Here is a 27,748-nt window from a genome sequence, read left to right on the forward strand (position 1 = left end):
GCTCAAAACTAAAATTTTAACATATTTGTGAATCTGGACACTTATTAAAGGTTATTCTTGAAAAACTTTGTATTCGCTACATTAGGTAATTGAACTGATTGATTATTAATGCTGCTTGTGTGATTGTTTATGTCAATTTGTTTTGATTGTAATTCACTGAGTTTATTTGAGGAATAATATTATGGAAGAGTAAAATAATAATAAAAAAACAACTACTTTCATTTCAATCATTATATCAATTATTTTTAAAATCTAGAATACACAGAAAAAGAAAAAAGAAATTAGAACTGTTAGATTGATTGTAAACAAATCAGAATTCCATAGTAATTGCAGCTGAGTCATAGAAATCCACAGATCGGCGTCTTCTGGAACGTTGTCCATCACACGGCTGAGAGAGGAAATCGATGTGGCATGAATTAACAAATATATTTTCAACACAAATTCATGGAGTTCATAATTATTCCAATGTGTCTTTCGTTGGAAAACATACCAGAGCACAGTTGCCTGACCCCTGCAGACAGAGATGAACCTGGCAATGAAGGTAGATGTTCTCAGCGAAGCCAGTGAAAGTAAACATCCTGAACGAGAAGCGGCTGGATGTTGAGATGCCATTCTGTAACAACTCCACTGTGCCATCAGCGGGGTTTGGACATCTTGACAAAGAGAAAGAAGATTCAAAAGTTATCTTACATCTGTTAGAGAATATTCACTTAAACTTAGTACACAAGATTCATTTATTTTCATGTATGATTTTAAGCATCATTCACTGATTGTGTTTATTTGAATTCACATATGCAACCAACTTTTTGACTCTTACTCGTTAATGATCAGGTCCCAACGGATGTAGTAGTCCCCCTCGATGACTGGTGTGGCCCAGCAGTTGTCCAGCACAAGAGCGATCTGATTGCTGTCAAACTGATCCACTTGTACAGATATATATAGCTGTTGGTTCACTTCTAGGGTCACATTGCCAAAGAATGGAATTTGGAATGTAGAATCTGGATATGGGATCATGCTGATGTGATATGTGCCCTCAGTTGACAGTTCCTTGCTGATTACACTGTAAGGAGAATAAAAAAACACAGTATAAGACAATAGGCATGAAAATAAAAATATTCAAAATTTAAAAGAAAAAATCTTAGAATAAATCATTCTAAAAGTAATAATAAAAACAAACAGAAATAATAAAAATAGTCCTATTTAATTAGTCACAGCAGTGACGCTGCTTCTATATTCATACCTTCTTGTGGCTTGGAAGGCCATGGGCATGGAGATGCTCTGGATGAGTGGATACACACAGGAAAAGGCAATATTTAACCCTCCAACATGACTGATCACACCCATCCCGTCAGTCGTTCCAACGTTGTTCTTGAAGATGATATGTGTTTGGTTATTCTAAAGAAACACAAACAAAAAACAGACATAAGGAATCTATAAGAACTTTTTCTGTCTTGAGCGTCTGTGTTGCATAATTCCACCATAAATCTATAATTAAAGTCTAATATTAAGACCAGCCAGTGAACATATTTGGTACATAGTTTTCCAGGTTCTACTTTAGTTCTCTACTTTAGAGACTCAACATGAAAACTTGTCCCTTGTCCTCAAGCTGGTGGTGCAGAGTGAGTTCAATTCCACTGGCTGGTGTCACTCAACAAAGCTATCCACCTGGCATCATCCCCTGTTCCTCTCTCTAAACTATTAAAATAAAATAATGAACCTTCTTTGCCTAAGGCATTACCTGACAAGATTTCTGGTGCTGCATAGAAGCCAAGCATTTCCAGGATTTGTATTCCTTTATGGAAGGAACACAGTCTCAGGCTTTCCCTGATTGAGTTGAAAGGTATTACATACCAGTGATTATCCCAGGATGTACATATCAAATCATAGTGGATTTGGACTGTAACCAGACCTCAATCAATATACACTGATGAAACTTAATCAATTCAATCTGAAGCACAAAGAAATGCACAGTTGGTGAAGATGAGATGTGAAAATAAGGATATTCAAAAATATCCACTGATGCCTGTGGTAATAGGTTTTATGAGCCAAAATTAACAGTGTTGCCAAATGAATAGGTAGTGAATATGTAAGGTTTAGGTAGCTGTTAGTCACCACCTCCACTCATATCGGCAAGCAGTTTTGACAAGATGTATAGCTAATATAAGTTCTTCTTTTTTCCAATAATAAAACAAAACAATATAAAATCTGTATATGCTGTTCCTGTCTCATACCCCAGCTACAGTATATAGCAAGTGATGCTATAAAGACCTGTGTATAGCAGGCTCCATGTCAACAGGAAGAAGATTTCCAATACTCAATGTCATCCATTTTGGATTGCATTATATTGTTGCCTTTTGAATAGAAATCATTTATGAGTAAAGCCTTCTCAAAATAAATAAATAAATAAATAAACCAGCCGAACAATGTCTACTAATCAAGAGGCACATCAAAGATAAACTACAGACATCCAAAAATATTGTGCATGGAATATAAGAAAATAAGGGACAGGTAATATATGTATGTAAATTTAAAGTGATCTAACAAAGTGCAGAGTACCTCCAGAGTTGTTTCACATTTGTTGTATTGACTGTCAAAGTTGAACACCAGCCTGTCATTTTCGACCTCCCCTGTGCAGTTTGGGTCATTAAGGTGGAGAACATTAGAAGGATATCCTGCCTCAAAAAGCTGACAGCGAGACATAGACAGTGATCCAGAACTGCCTGAACATGTTTCAATGGCATCTGAAAATGTAGCCGGAATATTGAACAGTCAGGCTTCTGTGAAATCAATTCTAGGAAATACTATATGAGCAGTGGCTACCATTTTATCTTAGAAATTGTATTGTATTTGAAAAATTAGCAAAAATGGCTAACACTATTTTATTTATTAAATTGCTTTGTATAGAAACTAATGTTACTTAGCATATGTAATTACCCAAAGTAGATACATGTTAGAGACTAAGCAATTATCACAAAACAGGTTCTCTTGAAAACTATAAATAGTTATTCACCCAGAAAACCATGCACAAAGTAAAACATGGTGGTGCTTAAGCTTTGACCTCTCTGATGTTTCTCTGACTAGTCCCCCATTACTAACTTGTTGTACAGTCTACTGTAGTAAGCAGAGTCATCACTGTGCCATGTTTTCAGTATTTTTTAAAAATATTTTTTATCCCAGTAACTGTTTTTTTTTTTTTTTAGATCTGAACAGTTCTAAAAATTTGAATCCATTCAACTAATTTTATGATTCCTATGGTAACTGGTTGCATGAGAAAAATATACCATAGGTCTCTGGATTCGGCCTTGGATCATATTCCCCACAGGCACAGCCATAAGCTCCATTTATCTGCGTACAAACTTCACCCAAAGCGCAGTTCAAGAATTGACAGATTACTAAAAGGAAGACAAAAAGAATGACAATCACCCAACAGTTATATTACTAAACTCACATTTCATAATAGAGACTAATCAACTAGACCTGTTTAACTTAATTCTATTGTATAAATGTAATAAGTACAGAATTAACTATGATGTGGCATGTTTTTTTTTTTTTTTTTTTTTTTTTTAGAAATTAAAGAACCCCTGACTTTCACAAGCAGTGACATTGAAAACTCCTCCAATAAATTCTAATTAGAATTCTCCTTAGAAAAAAATTACATGTTAAACATGAATATGTTTGTTATTCTATTTATTATAATGCTTAAATTAAGAGTCACTGTGAATGTGCTGTTACTATAGAAATGATAACGTGATAGATTTGGCACATGAATATTAACCTGTGACTTGAATTATAGTCAGAGCTTCTGTCAGAGCTGAATGATGCTAGGGATCTGAACTATAGAACACTGCAAAACACATCTACCATCTAAAACACCAATATATAATTGTGTTTGAAAATTAGCCATGAATTTACAAGAACTAATGAATAAAAATAATATTCACATGATTCTGAATCGGTGAGTTGGAAAGCCCAGCGCCCAAGAATCTGGACATTACTAGATGAGGACAGGTTAAAAGTATCTTTTTCTGGAATCAAGTAGGATCTGCCATCCACTGTTTCATAGCCAGCCTTAAAGGAATAGCCAAACAACAAAGTGACTATTATTTCTTTTTGTATTTCCCTCAGCTTGCAATATGTTACTACATTACTACATTAGGAAAAAACATGAGCACGATCCTCTCACCAGCCAGTACTGATCAGTAGAATCAATTTCTCCATAGTTCAGCATGACATAGGAGGTACCTATGCCATTAGAGACCAAGACTGCTTGGAATGTCGCATTCTAAAAAAAATTTATTTAAAACATAATTATTTATTATTTAAAATTTACTAAAACATAATAAAAACAAACAAACAAACAAACAAATAAATAATAAAAATAAATTAAGTTACATTTCAATGGTGAATTTCAAAAGTGCATTTCAACAAAAAAAACCCTCAATTGAACATAAATAAATTGCATAAAAAACATTGCATGTCAAAATAAATTAATCATGAGTAGAAATTTGAAGATAAATGATTGTGAAATACAATTTTACTTTGAACATTAATCTATTCTCACCCCTGTGCTGTTGGCAAATAACATTGCTTGCCAAGTGGCTATAAAGATCCATGTAGCATAGAAAGGACTTCCTGGGAACATAGTATTAATGTCTTGTGTTGCTTGGAAAAGAAGAGGACCACTGGTGACTTCCTGATAGTTGACTCTTGAACTGTTGTCGGTTTCAAAGCCAGTCCCGAATGGAGCAATGATATTAGTCTTAATATCTCTATTATCATCAGGGCTAGCCTCGCCGAGTGGCTCAGAGAAACTGAGTATACCGTTCTTATTTACCTAAAACAGAAATGAGAACAAGAACATCACAACAATAAAAAATTCAAATGAGATACTAAAATAGTGGTTCATTGTGACTCATGGTAGCTAAATAATAAGAAGAAGATTGAAAAGGTGTTGGTTATGTATTATTTTATTTATCTATTCATTTTCCAACAACCAAAATTTTATTTTCTTTTTTATTTTATTTTGTTGATTTTTATCAGATAAGTTTCTTACATATATTGTGTACTCAGAGGATCCAAAGAATCTGAATGGCTGCTGAAGTGTTATCTGAGGGGAACTTCCATTATTATCAGAAAAATTAACTTCGGTTCCATGCCAGAATGGATAGAAATGATGAGGAGCATGGGGACCTGTGCAGTAAAGTGAGATGAGTATCATATAATCTTGCTTAGCTCCTTACATGAGTTATACAGTTACAATACAACATTATAAGTTACAGAAAAAAAAGAAAACAATGACCTATAGGTCTGGAGGAAACTGGAAAAGCCCAGCGACCAGGGAAATTGACGTTGCTAGTTGAAGACAGTTCAGAGGAATCGTTTAGTGAAATGGTGAAAAAATCACTGTTTTCCATGTCATAGCCAGCCTAGACAAACAGATAATAAAACCTTTCCAGTAAATACATTCCACATTCCAATAATATATAAAGAGTGTATTTGTAAACATTATTTTTGGCTATGATGGGTTGATATAAAAGCTCTTACCAGCCAGTAAGGGGAGGGAATAGAAGGAATTTCCCCATAGTTCATCAGGATCAAAGCAAAGCCTTCAGCATTTGAGACCAAGACAACTTGAAGTGATGCAACCTGAGTAGATTTTTAGACTTTTACATATTTTTATATTCAGACAGCTTCATGGCCAAGCCAAATTAAACATTTTAAAATCTTCAGTTTTGACGCTTACCTCTGAAGTCAATTCAAGTGGCACATTTTTCCAAGTGGAGACAAAAACCCAGGAAGCAGAAAAGTTCAGACTGGGGACAATGTTGTGAATCACATTCGTAGCTTCATCTATAAGAGGCCCGCTTGTGGCCTGCTCATAGGTCCAATTTCCTCCTTCGTCAGCATCAAGATCAGTCCACAGTGGAGCGATGATATTTTTGCCAAGTTGTGGATTGGGTAATTCATCATCAATCATTGGAATGTCGAGAGCCACATAACCATCCATACACAGCTGAGAACGAAAAAATATGAATTACTCATCTACATGCAGAAAGCCTTTTTAACACATTCATAAATATTTTAGAAAGCAATGCTGAAAAATCTGTGAAACAACATGTCAAAACGTAAAGATGATAAAGGATTTATATGACTTTGTCTTTACATGGAAGAGAAAACAAAAACCAGAAATAATCAGTATATATATATATATATATATATATATATATATATATATATATATATATATATATATATATATATATATATATATATGTGTGTGCGTGTGTGTGTGTGTGTGTGTGTGTGTGTGTGTGTGTGTGTGTGTGTGTGTGTGACATAAAAAATATATATAATGTATTTTTTTAATTGCAGCATGAAACTAAATGAAAAATATTCATGGAGTCTGATTTCATTGCAGTTTATGAACCTTATTCCAGCCAATGTTGCAAAGTTTAATATAAAACACTTTAAAAATGAGTAACAAAAAAAGTACACAGGTACCTCACAGAATAGTACATGGAAATGTAACATGGATATGCCAATAATTTATTGTATTTTAGTATTTACTTCTTAATCAGTACTCACATTAAAATTGCAACTCACACTAATTGCAATATCTGAATGTAAAAAAAATAAGAATCCTTTGTCAAACAAACAAACATAAACAAACAAACAAATAAATAAATCAGTGGTCAACTAATATGTTTTTTCCCAGTGGTTAATGAAGATATTTATTAAGGAGGATGAGAACCTAAATTATGCAGATTTTCCCCTCCAGTTATCACAGTGCTGTCTGGCAATAAAAGATTCAATTTGAATTGTTTGGTACAGCTTAGTGTTATATTTCCTCAAACCAAAAGATTCAAAGAAATCATAAAGAATATGGGTGTGTATTATTGGCTGGGGGTGCCAATTAATGTATGAATCTTTATGTCTGCCATGGATGGGTTAGTTAATCAATTGATCAGTAATGTGAAAATAAATTAATCACATGAAACACACACAAGGGACAAATAAAAGAAATACACTACCATATTAAAATTTGATGTTTTAGTTTAATAATTGATATTATAGAAATAGATATATAAACCAAGTATGAAATTTGTCTTTTTTTGTTTAAGAATGTGATAATATTTGTACTATTTTGAAAGTCTGACTAGATTGATTTACTGTTTTCATACTTACATACAGCTGAGTGTATGTTTGCCCAGCGTACATGAATGGCTGCTGAAGCTGAATTGTTTCATAAGCTCCATCACTGAGAACAAGCTGTGTTGCTTCAGGTCCAACTTGAAAAAAAGGTGGATCTGAAACACATCAATAAATTTGTAAACATAATAACTCATAACTCATAATTCTAGGTATTCATCTTTGCCAATCATTGACACTGGACTTCTATGTTTAATGCCCCAAGGCCAAAGGACAGTTGAAAATACTATTTTTCCTGTATGCCAAAATTATAGTAAGAGCGCATGAGATCATCGCCATATGCTCTTGGAATGTTTTTATTAAACTTTCTTTACTTCAAATGTCATGTTCACATTTAATATTAAACCTTACATATTGTTAATTCTGTTGGTTCTGCACTTGGTCCTGTTTCCGTGTTGCCTAATAAGAGAGAGAGAGAGAGAGAGCGAGTGAGAGAAAGAGAGAGATGGAGGAAAGCATTGAATATCACATGCATCAGCTGCAACTGTTGTCACTTGTTGCCGTGGTCTAGATCTAAGCTTTATTTTGGTCTCAATCCTCCAGAAATTATTTCCCCAATAATCCTCTGGCTTGTCCACATGATCCACTTCATGGGCAGCAATGTTTATTTTTGGAGATTAGTGGTTTTCTCCAACTCTTCCCTGCAAACCAAGGTTGTTCAGTGTTCACCTGATTCCAGACTCATGAACATCAACATAAGCCAAAGTAAAAGAGGTCTTTAGTTGCTCAGAAGTTACTCTGTATTCCTTTCTGACCCAACAGACTATTACATGTCTTGCTTTTGGAGTGATCTTTGTTGGTTGACCACTTCTGGGAATGTACCAATGGGCATAAATTTCCTCCATTTGTACAGAATCTATATGACTATGAGAGCAAATTCTTAAACTCGTAACTCTTTTTCTGAAGTCCTCAGAAATCTCCCCTTTTTTTTTTTTTTTTTTTGCAAAACTCCTCTTCCACAAACACATGTGGAACATCAGACTTTGATACTTCTCTGTTCTTTAAATAAAATGGGACACTCATGGAGACCTGATTGTAATCTCATTGATAGAGTCCAGGACTCTATCAATGAGAGTCTAATTTTACCTTGATATTAAGTACTAAACCTAGAGTGTTGCTTGAAACTTCATAAACATGAGTGTATGTGGAAGTAGAAGTTATATGAAGAAGTTGACACCATAAAGCAGTGGCTATATTGCTATGAGTGGAAGTAATGGAAATAGTACATGTTTATATTGTTAAAATGTACCTGGTAATGTTGTTGAAAAGTCCAACAAAGTGGTTGTATTTTGTCCTGTTGCCACAGTGCCTATTAGAGAGAGAGAGAGAGAGAGAGAGAGAGAGAGAGAGAGAGAGAGAGAGAGAGAGAGAGAGAGAGATTGTTAGACCACTCATTTATCCCTCCTTTTGTTATGATGTATATGCATTAAACACAAAGTGCAGTGTGTCTATAATCATATATTATCATTAGATTAGAATCTGGATAGGTTCATCTGCAAATACCATAAATGGTTTTGACTTTACATAAAACCTTATTAGGTAATATTTTTTTTAAATGTATTCTACAAACAAAAAAACAATGTTCAAAAATATTGTTACGTATTCTAAGTAGTTCATTTTTTGGAAAATTCCTCTTGTGAATTTGGAAAATGTTCTAATTAGATCAACTATGCAGGTAAACAAAAATTGGTTTATAAAGGAACTTGACATGTACATTTACTGCACACCTGAACATCTGTACACAGTATTCATGGTATGGCATGGTATTCAAGTATGGCAAAGCAGCAAATTATAATTGTATAAAATACCCTGCTGTTTTGTTGGTGACGTAATATGTGGGCGGAGTTATAGACCTGCACAGACAAGTTCGGACAAGTTCTAATTAGTCCAGTCGCTACGGATGTGGCAGATTATTGTTTGTTCTGATGTGCGTCCTTGAGACTAAACCACATACACATACACACACACAAACCCAAATGGAAACTGAATATGATTCAAGTGGATTTGCTAGAATAAATCTGAGCATTTGAGCTATCTATGTCATGGACATTCCATTATTGCATCATCCCATAACCTTCTGATCGAGGTTGAGGACAAGTGTTGACACATCAGCATCTCACACGCATACATCTAGAACAATAATAAAACATTCATGCAGAGTAGTTTTTTTTTTTGCAGCATTTAAAAATCAAGTACAAGCCAAAGCAAGTAAGTCACATGAAGACGTGTATAATGTCATCACATCCAGATATATGCAGATATTTGTGATTCAATAATGCAAGTGTGTTGGTTGGCACAGAAACATACAGCAGTAGCAGCTGCCGTAAAAGCTGCATTTGTAAAGCTTCCGTAAAGCTGCATTTGTAAAGCTTCCATTAAGCTGCATTTGGACAAAGATATAATCTAACATACATTATTATACATTATGTAAAAATATTGACACAACAGTAGTGTTAATTTCGTCAGACGAGACGAAATATGTTCATCAACCTTTTTTTCATGACTAAGACGAGACGATGACAAGACTGCACCACTGTCCAAAAACGCTGACTAAGACTAAATTAACATGCATTATTGTTGACGAAAAAAGACGAGACGAAAATGTTTTGTATAAAATAAAAACTAAGATAAAATCTCTCTTCATTTTCTTCTACAATTGTCTCTGCTTTTTCATTTTCTGTTACGCCTTTAAAAGATTCAGAAGGAGTTCGCGGCTTTGCGCTGTTGCTCGTTACAGGTTTCATACGCCTGTGGCTGAGACACGAAACTGCCGAACAATTGTATTGCTTCCGCTAAAGAAAATAGTGCGCTCCGTCTCTACGGTTAGAATCCTGTTTTTCATGGCAACGGTGTGTTATAGTTAGCAGCGGTCTGTGTGTGTGCGTAGAAAGAGTTCGTCCACACGCCGCTCAAAAAAAAAAAAAAATCCTGAGCGCAAGTCCACCGTCTAGGCCTTTTGTGTTAAATGATATTTCCTGTCGCTGCGCAGGCGCTTTTATTGTACATGACAGCTTATGTCCCGATGACCGGTCTTTGCATTACGATTAAGCAGTATCAATAAAGTAAAAAATGTGCAGTCAAGTTCGAGTGTATGCACTGTTTAAACGAGTGTTCTCAACTTCTCATTGATACTTTTGTGATTTGCGGGGTTTTGACAAGTTTTATAGCCTTGATATTGTTTCTTATTCAAAAGTGGTGACAGAAAAAACTCAGCACCCCCAACTTGAAACCTCTTCCCCTGTCACAATCACATCATAATCAAAATAATAATTAGGCTTAAAAGCAAATGTATATGTAAGGGAATCAAGTTTAACAATTACATGTAATATTGCTCCAAATATCATCAATAAAGGTGTGTGCAATACCATGTATAACTTGCATTAAGTAATTTACTTTATATATATACCCACACCTACAGTTTTGATCTTAGGCTTTTCATAATCAGCATTAATGTGTTATTTTACAAAAAGACTAACATTTTTTGACTAAAACTAGACTAAAATTGAAAGACTTTTAGTCGACTAAAACTTGACTAACAAAAAAAATATGTGAATGACTAAATATGACTAAAACTAACGAGGACATTTGGCCCAAGACTAAGACTAAGACTAAAGTAAAAATAGGTGACGAAATTAACACTACACAACAGCACTTGAATGCTTGATATTGGTTTGTCATTGATTTTATACAACACCTTTGAATTTAGTGCAGCTGCCAATCACAGGCTTATAATAATGAGCTTATTTTAGTATGTTAGCATTTTTATATTAACACATGTGTCACAAAGATGTGTCCAGCAGACACTTAACAAATAATAAACTAAATAGAAACATGTGTAATCTTTGATAAAGACAGTGTTTTACATCGAGACATTTATTTATCATTTGTGAAAGTAGTCTTCAAGTTCCAGTGCTTTATATTATTATATAACAATAACATGTTTATAACAAGAACTCTACCTCATTATTTAAAAATGCTAAACACATTTCTTTTGTTTGGATTTAATGACTTACTCATGAAGAGCAATGCTGGCAGACACAGCAGAAGTTGACACTCCATGGGGAAAAGAAAACCTGAGGGGGGAAAAGACATTGAGACACATATTTAATTCATAATCATATACAATACATCATCAACTTCATCAGGAAACCTGATCAGCTGAAAAAGCACAATGTATAAAATTTTAAAAATCTATCTATAAAATTAAAAACACAGACACTTACCAGACTGTAGGTTCTTGTTTTGTGTCCTGAAAATACCAGTGAAGCTTGTTATATACAGTAAGGAGAGGACAAAAGACAAAGAAAAAACAACCAAACAAAGCATGAATACAGCTGACAAGCAAGTCTATTCTGAGGTTGGGTAAATCCTTTTTGTTTTGTTAATGAATATTTGAACTTTGACTTATTAAGGTAGTGGCTTTTTTGCCTGTGAATAAGAAACAAGTAGTCATACAAGTAGTCATCATAATACACAATAAAAAAAATATAATTATAAATAACTTTTAGTTCTGATTTTTAGATCCAGAAATTATGTAACACCCCACTTTATACACACCATACTGCACATGAACACTTTAAGGACAATCATTAAAACCATATGCATTTATGTACATACTGTACATATATTTTTCACATATTTTCTTATTTTATATAGTTTAATACAGTTTATACAGTTTTTATTTATCTACCTCCTTTTGGTTTTATTTTTATACCTAATTAAATTCCTTTTTAAGCTTGAATACCGGACAGATGTAAAAAGTATGTGACAAATAAAATTTGATTTGATTAAACCATTTTTTGTTATTTAAAAAAATAGATATTATATATATTCATGTAAAAAAATAAAACATTTGTTTAAAACTAACTACCTCAGCACAAATGTATTTATATGGAAGAGAAAGCCGGTTTAAAAATAAAATACATTAGCATACAGTTTGCATTGCTATAAGCCTTTAGACTTTATAGACATGTCTTTTCACATTTCACTTGTGTCTTCAGAAAGAAAAACATGCAGAAAAAAACAAGCCGGTATGTTCTCAGATGTAAAAAATAAAAAACATGAAACGTATGTGTTGTTATATTTAAAAAAAAGAAATTTTATCTAACATTGGTAGTGAAGATTTAAGGCAATTGAGGCACAATTACAATACAAAGCTGGACAGTTTTTATAAATCAGAAATAATGCTTCACCCCCTGGGTTCTGCCTCACTGCATCTCCACATTGCTAAAATTGCTGGAGACCTGGGGCCTGTTTCAGAAAGGAGGTTCAACCATCTCTGAGTTTAAACTTGAACTCTGAGTTGACAAACCCTGAGATGGGAATCTCTGAGTTTTCGGTTACAGAACAGCTGAAAAGAGTTAGTTTTATCAACTCTAAATTGACTGACTCTGAGTTAAGTGCGTGCACCACGACTATAAAAAGCCATTATCAATGGAGCACAGATATTACGTCACCATGGCAACAGCGTCAGACATAAAAAAAGTCCGCATATGTCTCGCCAGCAGAATTGGAAGTATATTTTTAATGTAAACCTCTCCCTCTATTTACACACTTTGTAAGGATATTTCATGCAATTGTATATTGTTTATTTGAAAGCATTAGAAATGCAGTTTCTTATCTCTCCTTATTGTTCAAGTGGTTAAGGTTGATTTGGGATTTAGAAAGTAATTAATAAAATTAAGTAAGTAAAGTAAGTTTACCAATACTTTCTAGAGATAGTAATTGTTACATTAATCTAACTAGATTTGTAATGTTTGTCGTGACAAACTTTGATGTTGGCTTTGACTCAGGTCGGTGCAAGTATTCGCAAAGGAAGTGCCTGGACATATGGGTATGTGTGACTTTTTGAGGCAGGTGGACAGAAAGCTTGTGAAAGCTACTGGACCGCTAGGGTGCCAATACTTTTGGAGGTGAGCCTACATGAGCATGTGACATGATCCGAATACCCGTGACGCAATTACCCTCATTGTCCTGAGTGTTTTGATATATGACATGTCAATGTTGTGGAAATTATTTATTTTTACGTGACATCACGTGATGTCACGTGACGTGACTGGAATACATGTGAGGCACTTCCCCTCATTTTGCAGAGTGTTTTGATATATGACATGTCCATGTTGTGCTAGTTTTTTATTTTCACGTGACATCACGTGATGTGACCAGAATACATGTGAGGTAGTTCCCCTCATTGTGCTGAGTGTTTTGATATGTCACATGTCCATATTGTGCTAATCTTTTATTTATGCGTGACGTCATGTGACGTGACCAGAATACACGTGAGGCACTTCCCCTCATTGGGCTGAGTGTTTTGATATATGACATGTCCATGTTGTGCAAAATTTGTGATCTCGCTTATTTTGGGGGCGGGGCTATGCGTGACATCACCAGTATAGCCGGTGGGGTGCCAATACTTTTGGACAAAAGTGACTACTGAGGGTTTGCACATTTCATGTCAATAGTACAGTCATTATGGGATTCTACTTATTATTATACTGCATATAAGAATACATGTAATTTTTACTGTTGAATGAACAATAGAACCTGTCCGAGTTCGGTGTAAATTGCTCAAAAACTTGACGAGTTATAAACCTCAACATTTTATAATGGAAGTCAATGGGGAAAAAAGCCACTTGAGCTTCCGTACCGGGAATTCTGGAATTCCGATCGCTTAGAAAAGTAATACCAACAAACTTCACGGTCTACGACATATCCAAATTTGGTGCATGTGGTCCGAAAGCTATAGGCCGCATTAAATTTTATAAAAAAGTTGGCTAAGAAAAATAACTCCAGTAGGAAAACAGAATGTTGGCTTATACAAAGCCAACATAATTAGACTGGTTGAAGATGTAATTTGTAGTTAGTAATTAAGAACTATTTTAGAATAAATTCCCAACTGTTATAATATCAGAGGTGAAACGGGAAGAACAGTATTTTATTTTATCAGGAAACAACACAAAAATTGTCAGAAAGCGCTTAAGAGCAAGTCACACTTTCCTGACCGCTCTGCAAACAGTAGCCTTACTAATATGTTCTGCATCCCCGATGTTATTCAGAAAACTACCATTTGCAAAGAAATGTAATGCAACGCAAAGCATCTGCTTGGATGTAAGAGCACGGCCGCGATGGCTGATGTAAGAATGGATGAGATTATGGATCTTATTGACTGTAAAGAAAAATGGTACCGATCAAAGAAAAATGCATAGGGATATGACAAAAATGCACTCTGGGCCTCAAAATCCTCTCCCGATGTAAATGTAACTCCTACGAATGAATACAGACTCTTCATCAACAGGATCATCCATAAAACGACACGCCATTTCATTCATTTTACATTTACGTCATTGAGCTACCACATCCCACATTCCCTTTGATGCTCTCTGTGTAACTGAAATGTGTGCAATGAATGGGGTGTTTAAACATCGCTTCCTCTTTAAAAAGGGGAGGAGAGCGAAAGAAACTCTGGGTTTACCGAAGGAAACCTGAGGGGTATTCCAGAAAGCAGGTTATGTGACATAACTGGGTATGTTTAAGGGTAAGTTCGTGGATAACCTTTCAGTGCCAAAAACGGAGGTAACTTTCTAGGTATGTATGTAACCATAGCAACTGACTCTCTGAAGATAACCTGCTCGGGAGCAGGTTATGTTTTGTAACTTCGTTCCAGAAGGTTGGTGAGCATGGCGTGCCCTCTTGATGAGGATCCTGTGGACGTAGAAGCACAAATTATACGAGTTTCTTTTTCATCGGGAGAGGGTTATAAGACTGTGTATTGACGAGTTTGCATACCCTAATGAATATTTGAAAGAGCGTTATCGTTTTTCAAAAGATTCGTTAGTTTGTTTAACACGTCTTTTAAAACCGCATATCGCAAATGTGACAATAAACCGCGGTTTTGCGCTTAGCACAGAAAACATTCTGTGCATAGCACTTAGGTTTTTTGCGTCTGGCCATTTTTTGTACAGTGTGGGCGATTCAGAGCATGTGGGAAAGGAAACTGTGTGTAGAGCCGTTCATACAGTATGTTGTACACTTCAAATCATTACAGGACAGTACAATGGTTACTTGCTGGGGGACAGAGGATACCCTTGTTTGCCCTATTTAATGACACCCTACCCTGAACCTGAGCCTGGACCACGGACACGGTTTAACCTGGCTCACAGCCGAACACAGGCCAAGGTGGAAATGACTATAGGGATCCTCAAATCTCGGTTTCAGTGTCTACGTGGTCTCTGGGTTAGTCCAGAGAGGGCATGCGACATTATAGTGGCTTGTGTTGTGCTTCACAATATTGCCACTATAAGGGGAGAGAGCCACCCTCCTTGTATTGAGGAAGATGGCCCAGAGGAACACCTACAGATTTTAGAGGCCAACAGAGACGGAAGAATTTTGAGAGACAGGATCTGTCAAAATTATTTTTATTAATTTTTTTGCTTGCCAGGCAGTTTATTTCTTTATTTACAATAAAAGTAAAATTCAATAAAAAGTTTTTTTTATATTGCTTTACACACACACACACACAACATGTGTAACATGTCAGACTAAGATCACAGTAGCCTATACATCATATGCAGTTAAATAAAATAAGCCTACATAGAAATTAATCTTGTTCAAAAAGCCTTAAAGTGACAGAGATAGTAATTTATTAGGAAAAAAAATGAAAACAAATCATAGAGGTAAACTTACATTTCACCATTTTTTCACCATCACTTGTGGTGCATGGTGTGTGCGATGAACTGCCCCCTGGAATGCATAGTAACTTTCTAGGTATGTATGTAACCATAGCAACTGACTCTCTGAAGATAACCTGCTCAGGAGCAGGTTATGTTTTGTAACTTCGTTCCAGAAGGTTGGTGAGCATGGCGTGCCCTCTTGATGAGGATCCTGTGGACGTAGAAGCACAAATTATACAAGTTTAATAGTACGAGTAATATACGAGTAATATACGAGTAATATACGAGTAATAGTAAACATTTAAGCATCATAGAGATAAGGTGTGATAAATATACGGTTGGTGTCAAGTATGAGGTCAAAATATAAGTAATGAAAGAAAAAAATGTAAATTAAAGTGCAAGTGCACAGTCAGAGGTAGCTATATGCAAATATGGGCAATAAAAAGAGTTAAGATCCTGGAGTGCAGATGTCTGCATCAATGTGCATTTTAGTGCATTTGTGCATTTGTTCATGAGTTGCATCAGTGTGTGCTCTGACAGCTTGGGGAAAGAAGCTCTTGCAGATCCTATTAGTCCAAGTCCTGATGCTGTGGAACCACACAGTGATGCAGCTGGCTAGGACACTTTTCACAGTTCCTCTGTATAGAGTGGTAAGGATGGATGGTGGAAGAATGGCTCTCTTAGTCTTTGCAGGAATGTAAGATGTTGTTGTGTCTTCTTCACTGTGAAGTTGGTATTTGTAGTCCAGCTAAGGTCAGAAACATGGTAAAACTGACTCTGTCAACTATGTAGCAGCTGAAGAGCAGGGGACCATTAAGAGGGGAGGTTTCCCCTGCAGATTTCTTACTGAAGCAGACACAAGAAGAAACTTCTCACTTATGAAAAGATGTATTGTTATTAACCCTACAATTCTCCTTCATGCAGCAGAGAATGGTGAATGCTTACAGGGAATGCTGCAGCTGCCATATCCGGTCCATCTTTTTCTGCCTCACTCTGATGTTGTTTTCCCCCAGAATTCCTCCCCTTTGCTCATTTGTCAATTCTTTAGACCATTTCTTCACCCCAAAAATGTTCAATTTGTAAAAAACTACACCAGGTTACGTATGTAACCCAGTACCCTGAGAAGGGAACGAGACGCTGCGTCAGTGCTGACGCTATGGGAATGCTTCTTTGAGGAAGTTGTGTCTGAAGCTCTGTGTGCACACACGCCATTTAATGGCTCGGAAAGGACACGTGACGGAGTAATTACTCGCCAGTAAGTCCATATAAGGGCATCTACATCACGCTGCTCCAGCTCTCTTTGTCTGAAGGAAGCGCAAACGGATGCCTGGGGCATGGCCAGCAACGCAGCGTCTCGTTCCCTTCTCAGAGAACCGGGTTACATATGTAACCTGGTGTAGTTCCCTTTCGAGGGAACTCGACGCTACGTCAGTGCTGACGCTATGGGAATGCCAATACCCACGCCGCCATGCACCGGTCAATGACTGCGCCAGAGGCCGTGAGAGAGCACGAGCAGACTGGGAACAGCACATCATAGGCCCCGCAGTACCTGGGACCCTGGAGTGGGGTCCAAGTCCAGGTCATAGAATCTGATAAAGGTGTGCGGAGAGGACCATCCTGCCGCAGCACAAATATCTTCAATGGGGACACCCCTGGCCAAGGCACTGGATGAGGCGATACCCCTAGTGGAGTGGGCCCTGATGCCAAGAGGTGAGGCATGACCACACACCTCATAGGCCTGAGTAATGGCCTCCACCACCCAGTGTGCCAGGTGCTGTCTGGAAACCGGATTACCCCTATTCCAGCCCCCAAAACAGACAAAAAGGGCGGAGGAGTTACGCCACGAGCTAGAGCGGTGGACGTAAGTCCTCAGGGCCCTTACCGGGCAAAGCAAGTGCAGCCTCTCCTGCTCCACCGACTCATGGGGCGGGGGACAGTAGGCCTGCAGGATGATAGGACATCCCGCCATCCTGGGCACCTTAGGGACGTATTCTGGCCTGGGGTGCAGGATAGCCTTGGACATGCCGGGGGCAAACTCTAGGCAGGCGGGGGCGATTGACAAAGCCTGCAAATCCCCGACTCTCCTGAGAGAGGCCAAGGCAAGAAGCAGAGCCGACTTCAGGGTTAGAAACTTCTCAGAGGCTGACTCCAAGGGCTCAAAGGGGGCTTCCAGCAGCCCCTCCAGGACCACAGAGAGGTCCCAGGAAGGAAGGCGTGGCCTAGAGGAAGGCCTCAGCCGCCTGACACCACGCAGAAAGCGAGAGACCAAAGGGTGCCTACCCAAGGAGGCCCCACGGACAGGTTCGTGGTTCGTGGCAACTGCAGCCACGTACACCTTTAGAGTAGATGGGGACAGGCCCCGAGAAAAGCAAGACTGCAAGAACTCCAGCACTGTACCAACCGGGCAATGAACTGGATCCTGAGAGTGCTCGTCACACCAGAGGCGAAAAAGCCTCCACTTCAGAGCATACAGTTTCCTAGTGGAGGGAGCCCTAGCATTTAGCAGAGTCTCTGTCACCTCAGTTGAGAGGCCTGCATCTAGGAGCTGGTCCCCCTCAGGGGCCAGACCCAAAGCTTCCACATCTCAGGGTGGGGGTAAAGAATTGCCCCCTGCGCCTGAGAGAGGAGATCCCTCCTGACGGGAACCTCCCATGGAGTGCCGTTCAGGAGGGAGACTAGGTCCGTGAACCAAACCAGAGAGGGCCAACGGGGGGCAACTAGGAGAAGGTTGACCCGGTCGTGGCGCACTCTGGCTAGGACTTGCGGGAGCAGAGCTACTGGGGGAAAGGCGTACCGACGGAGCCTCGGCCACGTCCATACCAGGGCATCCAGGCCCAACGGGGCCGGGTGAGAGAGGGAGAACCACAGCAGACAGTGAGTCGACTCCTCTGAGGCGAACAAATCCACTTCCGCCCGGCCAAAAATCTGCCAGATTCGCTCCACCACGTGAGGGTGAAGACACCACTCCCCGGGCCTCTGCACCTGCCTCAACAGGAAGTCTGCCTCCCGATGTACCCGCCCTGGGATAAAAACCGCTCTTAGCGAAAGAAATCTGGTCTCTGCCCAGAGCAGAATCTGCCACGCCAACCTGAACAGGGGGCGTGAACGCAGACCGCCCTGATGGTTGATATAGGACACCACCGCGGTGCTGTCTGTTCGCACTAGGAGGTGCGGGAGAAAGTGTTGCAACGCTAGAAACACAGCCCTCATCTCCAGGCAATTTATGTGCCATGAGAGACAGGGGCCCTCCCATAGACCTTGGGCCGGGTGGCCATCTAAGGCTGCGCCCCAGCCCGAGAGCGAGGCGTCCATCGAAAGAGTACTGCGACGGTGACACAACCCTAGAATGGGACCCAAGGCCAAGAACCGGGGTCTTTTCCACATAAGGAGGGTACGAAGCCCACGGCGCATAACCCGTATAACCCTGAGGGGATGCCTGCAAGGATGAAAGCCCGCCCCCTTGAGCCAGAGCTGGAATGGCCTCATGTGAAGCAGACCCAAAGGAATAACGTTGGCTGCTGCTGACATGAGGCCGAGCACCCTCTGTGCCTCGGCAACAGGAGGCTGCGGCCTAGCCGAATAGCTTTCACCGCTGACAAGATGGAGGCCACCCGAGTGGGAGACAGATGTGCCCGCATCGTGGTGGAGTCCCAAACCACTCCCAGAAAGTTGGTTCTCTGAGAAGGAGAAAGCACACACTTTCCTGGGTTCAGCCTGAGTCCTAAGGACCTCATGTGGGCAAGCACAGCATCTCGATGCGTGGCTGCCATAGCCTCTGACTGGGCCAGAATGATCCAGTCGTCCAGGTAGTTCAGTACACGGATGCCCTGGTGCCAGGGCAGCATCCATGCACTTTGTGAACGTGCGTGGTGAAAGGGCTAGGCCAAAGGGAAGGACATGATACTGGTACGTTTCGCCCCCGAAAGCGAACCTGGGGAACTTCCTGTGCTCCGGCAAAATGCTTATGTGGAAATAAGCATCCTTGAGGTCGATCGTGACAAACCAGTCCTCGGATCTGATCTGGGACACGATCATCTTGAGCGTGAGCATCTTGAACTTGTAAGTCTTCAGAGTACAGTTCAGAGCCCGCAGGTCCAGAATCGGACGCAGCCCCCCGTCCTTCTTGGGAACAACAAAATATCAGCTGTAAAAGCCGGAGTCCCGCTCTGGGAGGGGAACATGCTCTATGGCCCCTTTCTCCAGAAGTGAGAGGAGTTCCTCCCGGAGGAACACCGCCTGGTGCCCACCCACATTTGTGGGCAAGACACCCTGAAAACACGGAGGACGGGAGGAAAACTGGATCCTGTACCCCCTTTCTACAGTATTCAAAACCCACTGAGACACCCCTGGCAGAGGTTTCCACGCTGCCAGGCTGCCTGACAGTGGTGTCAAACTTGTGCAGACCTCCCGGGCGCCCTGAAACAGCGTACCGGCAGACGCGAACACGGGAAGATCCGCACAAGAAAGGGGAGCCGACACAGGCCCCACTGCCCCCCGAAACGACAAAGGCGCTTGAGTAGTAAGTAAGTAAGTAAGGCTGGCAGTAGGAAGAGCGTCTCTGAATAGGGCGCTCCCAGGAGCCCCTGCCCTCAGGCATCAGGACTCCTTCGTGGCCCGCTTGGCTGAGAGGACAGACCTAAGGTCCTCTCTCACCGGATGGGTCCGGGCCCGGGCATGTGAACCGGCCTCCCTAGTTTTAGACGTGGAGGCACGGGCCGCCACACTAGCTCTTCTCACTGCCCTGAGTGAGCTAGAAGGGGGGGGCGGCTAGATGATGGCCCAGGCTGCTCCCTGTGGCGAGGGAGAAACTCCTTGAATGCCGCTGACTGGCATTTCACCTCCTGATGCCTGTTGGCGACAGTACTAACTGCGTCGCCAAACAAGCCCTGAGGTGAAACTGGGGCGTCCAGGAGAAAGGACTTATCCTTCTCCCTTATGCCCGTCAAATTAAGCCACAAGTGCCTCTCTGTGGCAACCAGCGCAGCCATAGTATGGCCTATAGAGCGGGCCGTCTGCTTCGTGGCACGGAGCGCGAGATCAGTGGCGTGGCGGAGCTCGGACACTGCCTGAGGTCCCAGCCCTTCACCGCCATCCAGCTCCGCTAGCAGATCAGCCTGGTAGGCCTGCAAGACCGCCATGGTGTGCAGTGCTGCACCCGCTTGAACCGCTGCCTCATAGGCCTTACCCACAATGGCCGAAGTGGTTCTACATGGCTTGGATGGAAGGCAGGTTTTCTCCATGCGGGCGATGCAGGGGAGAGATAACTGGCCAGCGTCTCTTCAACTCTCGGCATCGTCCTATACCCATGGTCTTCAAGCCCCATAATGGCTGAATAGTCTGACATGGCTGGAGAAAATACACACGCTGAAAAGGGATTTTTCCAAGACCTTGATACCTCAGTATGGAGGTCTGGAAGAAATGGCAGACGCCTACGTGCAGGTGGCTGACGGCCGGAAGTGAGAAAGCGGTCGTCCAGCTTAGAATGGGCGACACCAACTACCTCCTCAGGCCAATCTAAATTCAGCTTCTCAACAGCTCGAGTTATTACCTCGAGGAGCTCCTCGAACGCGACTGATTGCGTCGGCCGTTCTGAGGTGGAAAGCCCCTCCCCTCTGACATCGAGCTCCTCAGTGCCGGACGCGGGAAGCAGCATGCTCTCTTCCGGGTTGGGAGAAATCGCAGCGCGAGCTCCCGAACGCGAAACCGAGCGATCGGAGTTAGGGGAGAGGGCAAGAGAAAGGGGAACCCCATGATTGAAGCCGCCGTGCTGCCTCGGCAGACGCAGGACCCGAACCACGAGGCGCAGCCGAAGCTGAAAATACAGCCAGGCGTGTGGAGAGGGAATCCCTCACAATGCACGCAGCCGGCTCCCTCGAGAGCCGACCGGGCATGCTCCTCTCCCAAACACACCACACAAAGAGAATGCGCGTCGCCCGCCGTGATAAAGCGGGGGCACGGATGTACGCATCTCTTAAAGTGCTTAGACTGTAACATTTTGCCTAGTCTTTCCCTATTTTTTTTCTTTCCCTGCACTTGACAGACAGACAAACGACACACATACACAGAGCGCTTCCTGAAGACAAAGAAAACTGGAGCAGCGTGACGTAGATGCCCTTATATGGACTTACTGGCGAGTAATTACTCCGTCACGTGTCCTTTCCGAGCCATTAAATGGCGTGTGTGCACACAGAGCTTCAGACACAACTTCCTCAAAGAAGCATTCCCATAGCGTCAGCACTGACGCAGCGTCGAGTTCCCTCGAAAGGGAACTTATTTACTTTGTATGGATTGGGCCTGATGGTAAACCATGTATGCCACATACTATCTTTCACTGTTATTCTATACAAGTGCATATGAGGTGAATAGGAGTTCATGTGGGCTAAGAGGGAATGTGTTCTTCCATTAATTCATCATGGCTATGCCTCATGCCTCAAATCTTTTGCTATGTGATATTGAGATGCATCAGACAGAGGTCTGGGGCCATATTGTCCCAGGATATGGGGGAAGAAGAATGTCTGGTTGCAAGCATCAGTTGCAAGCTTGTTTTGCGAGACAGCACGTAGAGCATGATAGAGGAGGAGTGTCTGATCATCAAATGGGTCCTTATTTTCTCTTTCTGCTACCCTACTACTAGCTGAGTCAGGCTGTGGGGGTACTGTATGTGGAAGGAGGTGTGTGGTCAAGTGCCTGTTTGTTTAAGGTTTCAATTCAAGTCATTTTATTTAGTGATAATCCATAATGAGCAAGCCTAATGGTGGCAAGGAAAAACTCCCTGAGATGATATGAGGAAGAAACCTTGACAATTACCAGGCTCAGGAGGGAACCCATCCTCATTTGGGTGACACTGGACAGAAAATTTTGTAAATGTTAATAAAGTTAATAATGTGTTCCAACAGTTTGTAGTTAAGTGGAATTGTGCAAGCAAGTGCTCCAGAGGAACTAATAGGTCAGGGTAATTTCTGAGTTCATTATAGACTTAACGCTAATTCTTTCCTGACGAAGTCTTCAAATGTTCACTAATGAAGACCGGTGCACAAAGATGGGTTGTCCATGCAGTTCTATCACTGGCAGTGTGCATCACAAAGCAAAAAGACCAGGTGTAGGCATCAGGATGGATCAGGAAGGTCTAAGAAGAAGTGATCACACTAAGAACTCTCAATGTCCAGTGGCAAGTATAGCTTGACAGAGAGAGAGAGAGAGAGAGAGAGAGAGAGAGAGAGAGAGAGAGAGAGATACATTTACTTGTGAAAGTAAGTAAACAAACAAATAAATAAGTAAAAAGAAATAAATATACTTTACTTTATGAGAAAAAATGATCTAAAAGGCACAGTAGAATAAAAATAAAACATTCAAATCTTGTGTAAAAAACAATTCATTATTTAAAACAGAACACATAGCTTCTCTGTAACACCAAATCTGCTGGAATTTTCCTAGGTCCCTCATGCTTTTAAAAGATGAATGCAACAAAGATCCTAGTTTTTACCAGTCTCTGAAAGGTTGCTGTTGCATCATGTTGTGTGGTTTGTGACACTGCTTTTTTCTTCTGATGTAGACGGCCATTGAAGATTTGCAGATCTTCATGCAGGTCTGCTAGAAATTTTGGAGGGGGATCGATGCCGGCCAACTTATGCCATAACATTGAAGCAGCTAGGTTATTAACAACCAGGTTCTGCCCTTGTAAATACTTTTTTGAGCCTTTTTTTTACTTCGTAAGAAGTAGAGATGCTACTGGGCTTTCTTGGTGAGGGAACTAGTGTTAAGTGACCAGGTGAAGTTCTTCGCTAGATGAACACCGTCGATGTTCAGCAGAATGGTCGCTCTGTGCTCTCCTGAAGTCATCAACCATTTCTTTGGTTTTATTAACATTCAGAAACAGGTTGTTGAGATGCAAACTGTAGGGGGTCCAGTGAGGGTGTTAACTGGATCTTGATGTGCCTCATGATGAGCATCTCGAAGCACTTCATAACGATGGGTGTGAGTGTGACAGGATGATAAACTTTTTTGGGACGGGGACAATGGTGGTTGTCTTGAGGCACATAGGAACAACAGCGCTGCTCAGGGAAATGTTGAAGATGTCAGCAAAGACATCAGCTAGCTGTTCTGCACATTCCCTGTGCACCCTGCCAGGAATGTTGTCTGGTCCAGCAGCCTTCCGTGGGTTAACTCTGCATAGAGTTCTCCTCACATTGGACATGGATAGACAGAATACCTGATTGTTTGGGGGATGGATGGTCTACCTTGCCGCTACATTGTTCTGCACCTCAAACTGCCTTGTCTGGCTAGGTCTCTAGTCTTCAGCAGCACTCGTACTTTAGCAGTCATCCACGGCTTCTGATTGGAGTGTGTGGTGATGGACTTGGAGACGGTCATGTTATCAATGCACTTGCCAATGTAGCTGATCACTGATGCCGTGTACTCCTCCAAGTTGATGGAGGCGCCATTGGTTGCAGCCTCCCTGAAGATGTTCCAGTCAGTGCACTCAAAGCAGTCCTGAAGTCCTGCTAGTATAGCATAACAGAGATGTGGTCTGAGTAGCCGAGGTGGGGGCGGGCGCCACACAATACACACAGAGAATGTTCGAGCATGTTTGCCCCTCTCGTTGCAAAGTCCACATACTGATGGAATTTAAGGAGCACTGATTTGAGTTTTGCCTAATTTAAATCTCCAGCGATAATAAACAGTCCGTCGGGGTGAACATTCTGCAAATCGCTAATAGCCCCATAGAGTACACATAGAGCCTCTTTAGCATTAGCGCTGGGGGAATGTACACTCTGACAATGAAAACCGTGGTGAATTCATGTGGTAAATAGAATGGCCTGCATATAACAGTCACAAACTCCACTAGCGATGAACAGTAATGTCTCTAGGTTAGGACCATAACCCTAGTTCCCCGAGGAATGAGACGCTACGTCGAAATGCTATGGGAATGCCCCTGCATGACCGAGCTCTGAACCACGTGTGTAATCTGACCAATAGGCGTTGGGACGTGACGTCATCGGCGGGTGACGTCGCATAAACAGGAAGCTACAAATGGCTACGAGATGGACAAGACGCTAGCTCCTGCGAAAGAAGGTAAGCGCCGCAGGGTTGCAGGGAGTGTGGCACGGAGATGCAGCATCTCATTCCTCGGGGAACTAGGGTTACGGTCGTAAACTAGAGACGTTCCCCTTTGAAACTCGAGCTACGAAACGCTATGGGAATGAGTGTCCAATCACGTCACACTGACCAGACCCTGCTTAGAGAGTGAGGGTCTCGGCACCTGCACGTAGGACAGAGGAGCCCGGGGTGGCTCTGAAGTCAAGGTCATAGAACCTGACGAAGGTCAGCGGGGTGGACCAACCCGCAGCGTCACAGATGTCTTGGAGTGCCACTCCAGCGGACCAGGCCGTAGAGGTCGCCACACCACAGGTGGAGTGAGCTCGGACCCCGAGCGGTGCGGGGAGGCCAGAGGACTCGTGAGCCGACACAATTGCATCCACTACCCATCTGCTCAACGTCTGCTTAGTGGCCGGGAAACCTTCCTATTAGGGCCGTAGCAGATGAGCAGCTGCTCCGACTTAAGTGTAAGTGGTAAGTGACCAGTGCTCGAACTGGACACAGTCGGTTCTGTCGATCCTGTTCAGGGGCTGTAAATGGAGGAGGACAGATGCCTGCAACACGACAGGTCATGAGGGGGCCGAAGGCACCTTCTAAGGGCCACTTCGGTCAATGGCTCGAAGAGGGGCTCCAATAGAGCCGCCAGCACAGCACAAGAATTGAGCCGATGGGGCAGTTAACTGGTTCCAGGCCATGGTGCTCGCACCACAAAGTGAACAGTCGCCATCGTGCGGCATACAACCTCCTCGTGGAGGAAGCTCTGGAGTGGAGAGGGGTCTCTCCTACCTCGCTAGAGAGACCAGCCACTATGAACTGTGCCCCCTCAGGGGCCACAGCCACAGCCTCCACAGCTCTGGGCGGGGGTGAACCAGGGTTCCGCCCGCCCGGAATTTCCCACAGAGGGCCCTCGAGTAGGGATATGAGATCCGCAAACCATAGCTTGCCCGGCCATCGAGGTAGTACCAGGAGGAGACTGACTCCATCCCGGCAAACTCTCTCCAGAACTCCAGGGAGCAGTGCGATCGGGGGAAAGGCGTACAGGCCTTGGCCAGGACCGTACCATGGCATCCAGACCTAACGGGGCTGGGTGAGAGAGAGAGAGAGAACCAGAGGGGACAGTGCAAGGTCTCCTGGGTCACAAAAAGATCCACCTGGGCTCTGTAGAACCTCCACCATATGAGCTCCACCACCTCGGGGTGGAGACGCCATTCCCCAGGCCTCAGCCCCTGCCTCGACAGGGCATCTGCTCTGACATTCAGCTGTCCCGGGATATAAATGGGCCTCAAAGAGAGGAATCTGTACCGAGACCACAAGGGCCCCTCAGCAAGGCCCTTAACCCTCAATTGCTCAGTTGTATAAAAAAGAGATAAAAATGTAAGTCGCTCTGGATAAGGGTGTCTGCTAAATGCTGTAAAAAAAAAAAAAAAAAAAACATAAGAGGACCGCTCGTGCTAGCTTGTACAAACGGCAAGATCAGAGACCCCCTTGGTGGTTGATGTAGGAGACCACCGCAGTATTGTCCATGCGGACCAATACATGGCGATCTCTTAGGTCCGGGAGGAAGTGTTTTGACCCCAAAAACACTGCCATCATCCCCAGGCAATTTATGTGCCACGAGAGAAGTGGGCCGCTCCACATACCTTGGGCGGAGTGGCCACTTATGACCGCTCCCCTCCCCATGAGGGAAGCATCCGTCATTAGCGTCATGCAACGAGTATGTGGCAAAAATGGCCCCAACACAGGGCTTTCACTGGAGTTGCAGCGGGGTCAGTGCTGCGTCGACGCATTTAGTGAAGGTGCGGGGTAAGAGTGCTAGGCCGAATGGGAGGACCCGATATTAATAAGCTTCGCCCCCAAAAGCAAACTTCAGGAATCTCCTGTGTGCAGGGAGGATGGAAACGTTAAAGTATGCATCTTTTAGATCTACTGTGATGAACCAGTCCCCGGACCTGATCTGAGTCACAACCTCCTTGAGGGTGAGCATCCTGAACCTGAGCCTCCTGAGAGAGCGGTTCAAAGAGCGTAGATCTAGAATGGGATGTGACCCGCCATCCTTCTTCGGAACGACAAAGTACGGGCTGTAGAAGCCTGACTCTCGAGCCGAGGGGGGAACCTTTCCTCAGGAGTGTGCGCACTTCTCGTTCCAGGACCAGAGCCTGCTCGGGTCCCACCAGGGTGGGACACATCCTGTTGAAACGAGGAGGAGAGGACGTGAACTGAACCGCGTAGCCATCCTCTATGGTCCGCAGGACCCACTTGGAGACTCCTGGCAGCTCCTCCCAAGCTGTCAGAAAGTTCCTCAGGGGAACCAGCCCCTCCGGGCTGGCCTCTGACCCACTCAGTGCAGCTGGGGCCCCGCCCTGCAGCTGATGATGCCTCGCGAAAGGCGGCGGACCATCCTCTCCCACAACGAACCTTCAGGTGGGAAGGTGGGGAGCGAACCACTGGAGGGAAGCCGCGCCCTGAGGCACACCTTTTGGCAGGGCTGGCAGACTGGCCTCCATGACCCAAACGGCCGGAGCAACGTACTGTGACGTACAGGTCTCCCCCATCCATACCGAGGCTTTGGACGGAAGTAGAGGGAGGTGCCCGCTGGCAGGAGGCTGTGCGCTGAAGCACATCTTGTGGCAGAGCCAATGGCCTGGTGCCCCGGTGGTGCAGGGGAGGGATGGGGACCGTAACATGAGGTGTGCCCCATCCTCCCAACTGTAGACCTCAGGGAGGTTGGACAAGGTGTGCCACAGATGCCTTTCTGTGGCCACCAGGGCCGCCAT

At 42.6% G+C, this 27,748-nt stretch overlaps 1 protein-coding gene across 1 annotated transcript; it reads right to left on the minus strand.

Annotated features, from left to right (window-relative positions):
- Positions 1-27,748, minus strand: LOC113662189. Its single transcript, XM_047817838.1, has 22 exons — positions 27,448-27,748; positions 27,068-27,210; positions 25,260-25,399; positions 24,139-24,333; positions 11,433-11,458; positions 11,223-11,282; positions 8,459-8,518; positions 7,561-7,608; positions 7,186-7,307; positions 5,744-6,013; positions 5,545-5,646; positions 5,300-5,426; positions 5,054-5,190; positions 4,562-4,834; positions 4,184-4,282; positions 3,942-4,068; positions 3,282-3,392; positions 2,557-2,741; positions 1,241-1,395; positions 818-1,060; positions 491-653; positions 1-388 (listed from the first exon to the last, which is right to left on the minus strand). The coding sequence occupies exons 1-22, from the start codon at positions 27,746-27,748 to the stop codon at positions 311-313; spliced, it is 3,165 nt and encodes a 1,054-aa protein (XP_047673794.1). The 3' UTR covers positions 1-310.

The sequence above is a fragment of the Tachysurus fulvidraco genome, chromosome 8, assembly GCF_022655615.1.
Source record: "Tachysurus fulvidraco isolate hzauxx_2018 chromosome 8, HZAU_PFXX_2.0, whole genome shotgun sequence".
Classification (NCBI taxonomy): Eukaryota; Metazoa; Chordata; class Actinopteri; order Siluriformes; family Bagridae; genus Tachysurus; species Tachysurus fulvidraco.

Excerpts from the sequence above, each read along its gene's own strand:
- LOC113662189 (XM_047817838.1), bottom strand. The coding sequence starts at position 27,748 with ATGGCGGCCCTGGTGGCCACAGAAAGGCATCTGTGGCACACCTTGTCC. Across the intron at positions 25,400-27,067 it reads GTTCCCCCCTCGGCTCGAGA|GAAGGTTTCCCGGCCACTAA; the intron begins GTCAGGCTTCTA and ends CGGCCCTAATAG. Across the intron at positions 4,069-4,183 it reads CTACTGATCAGTACTGGCTG|GCTGGCTATGAAACAGTGGA; the intron begins GTGAGAGGATCG and ends TATTCCTTTAAG.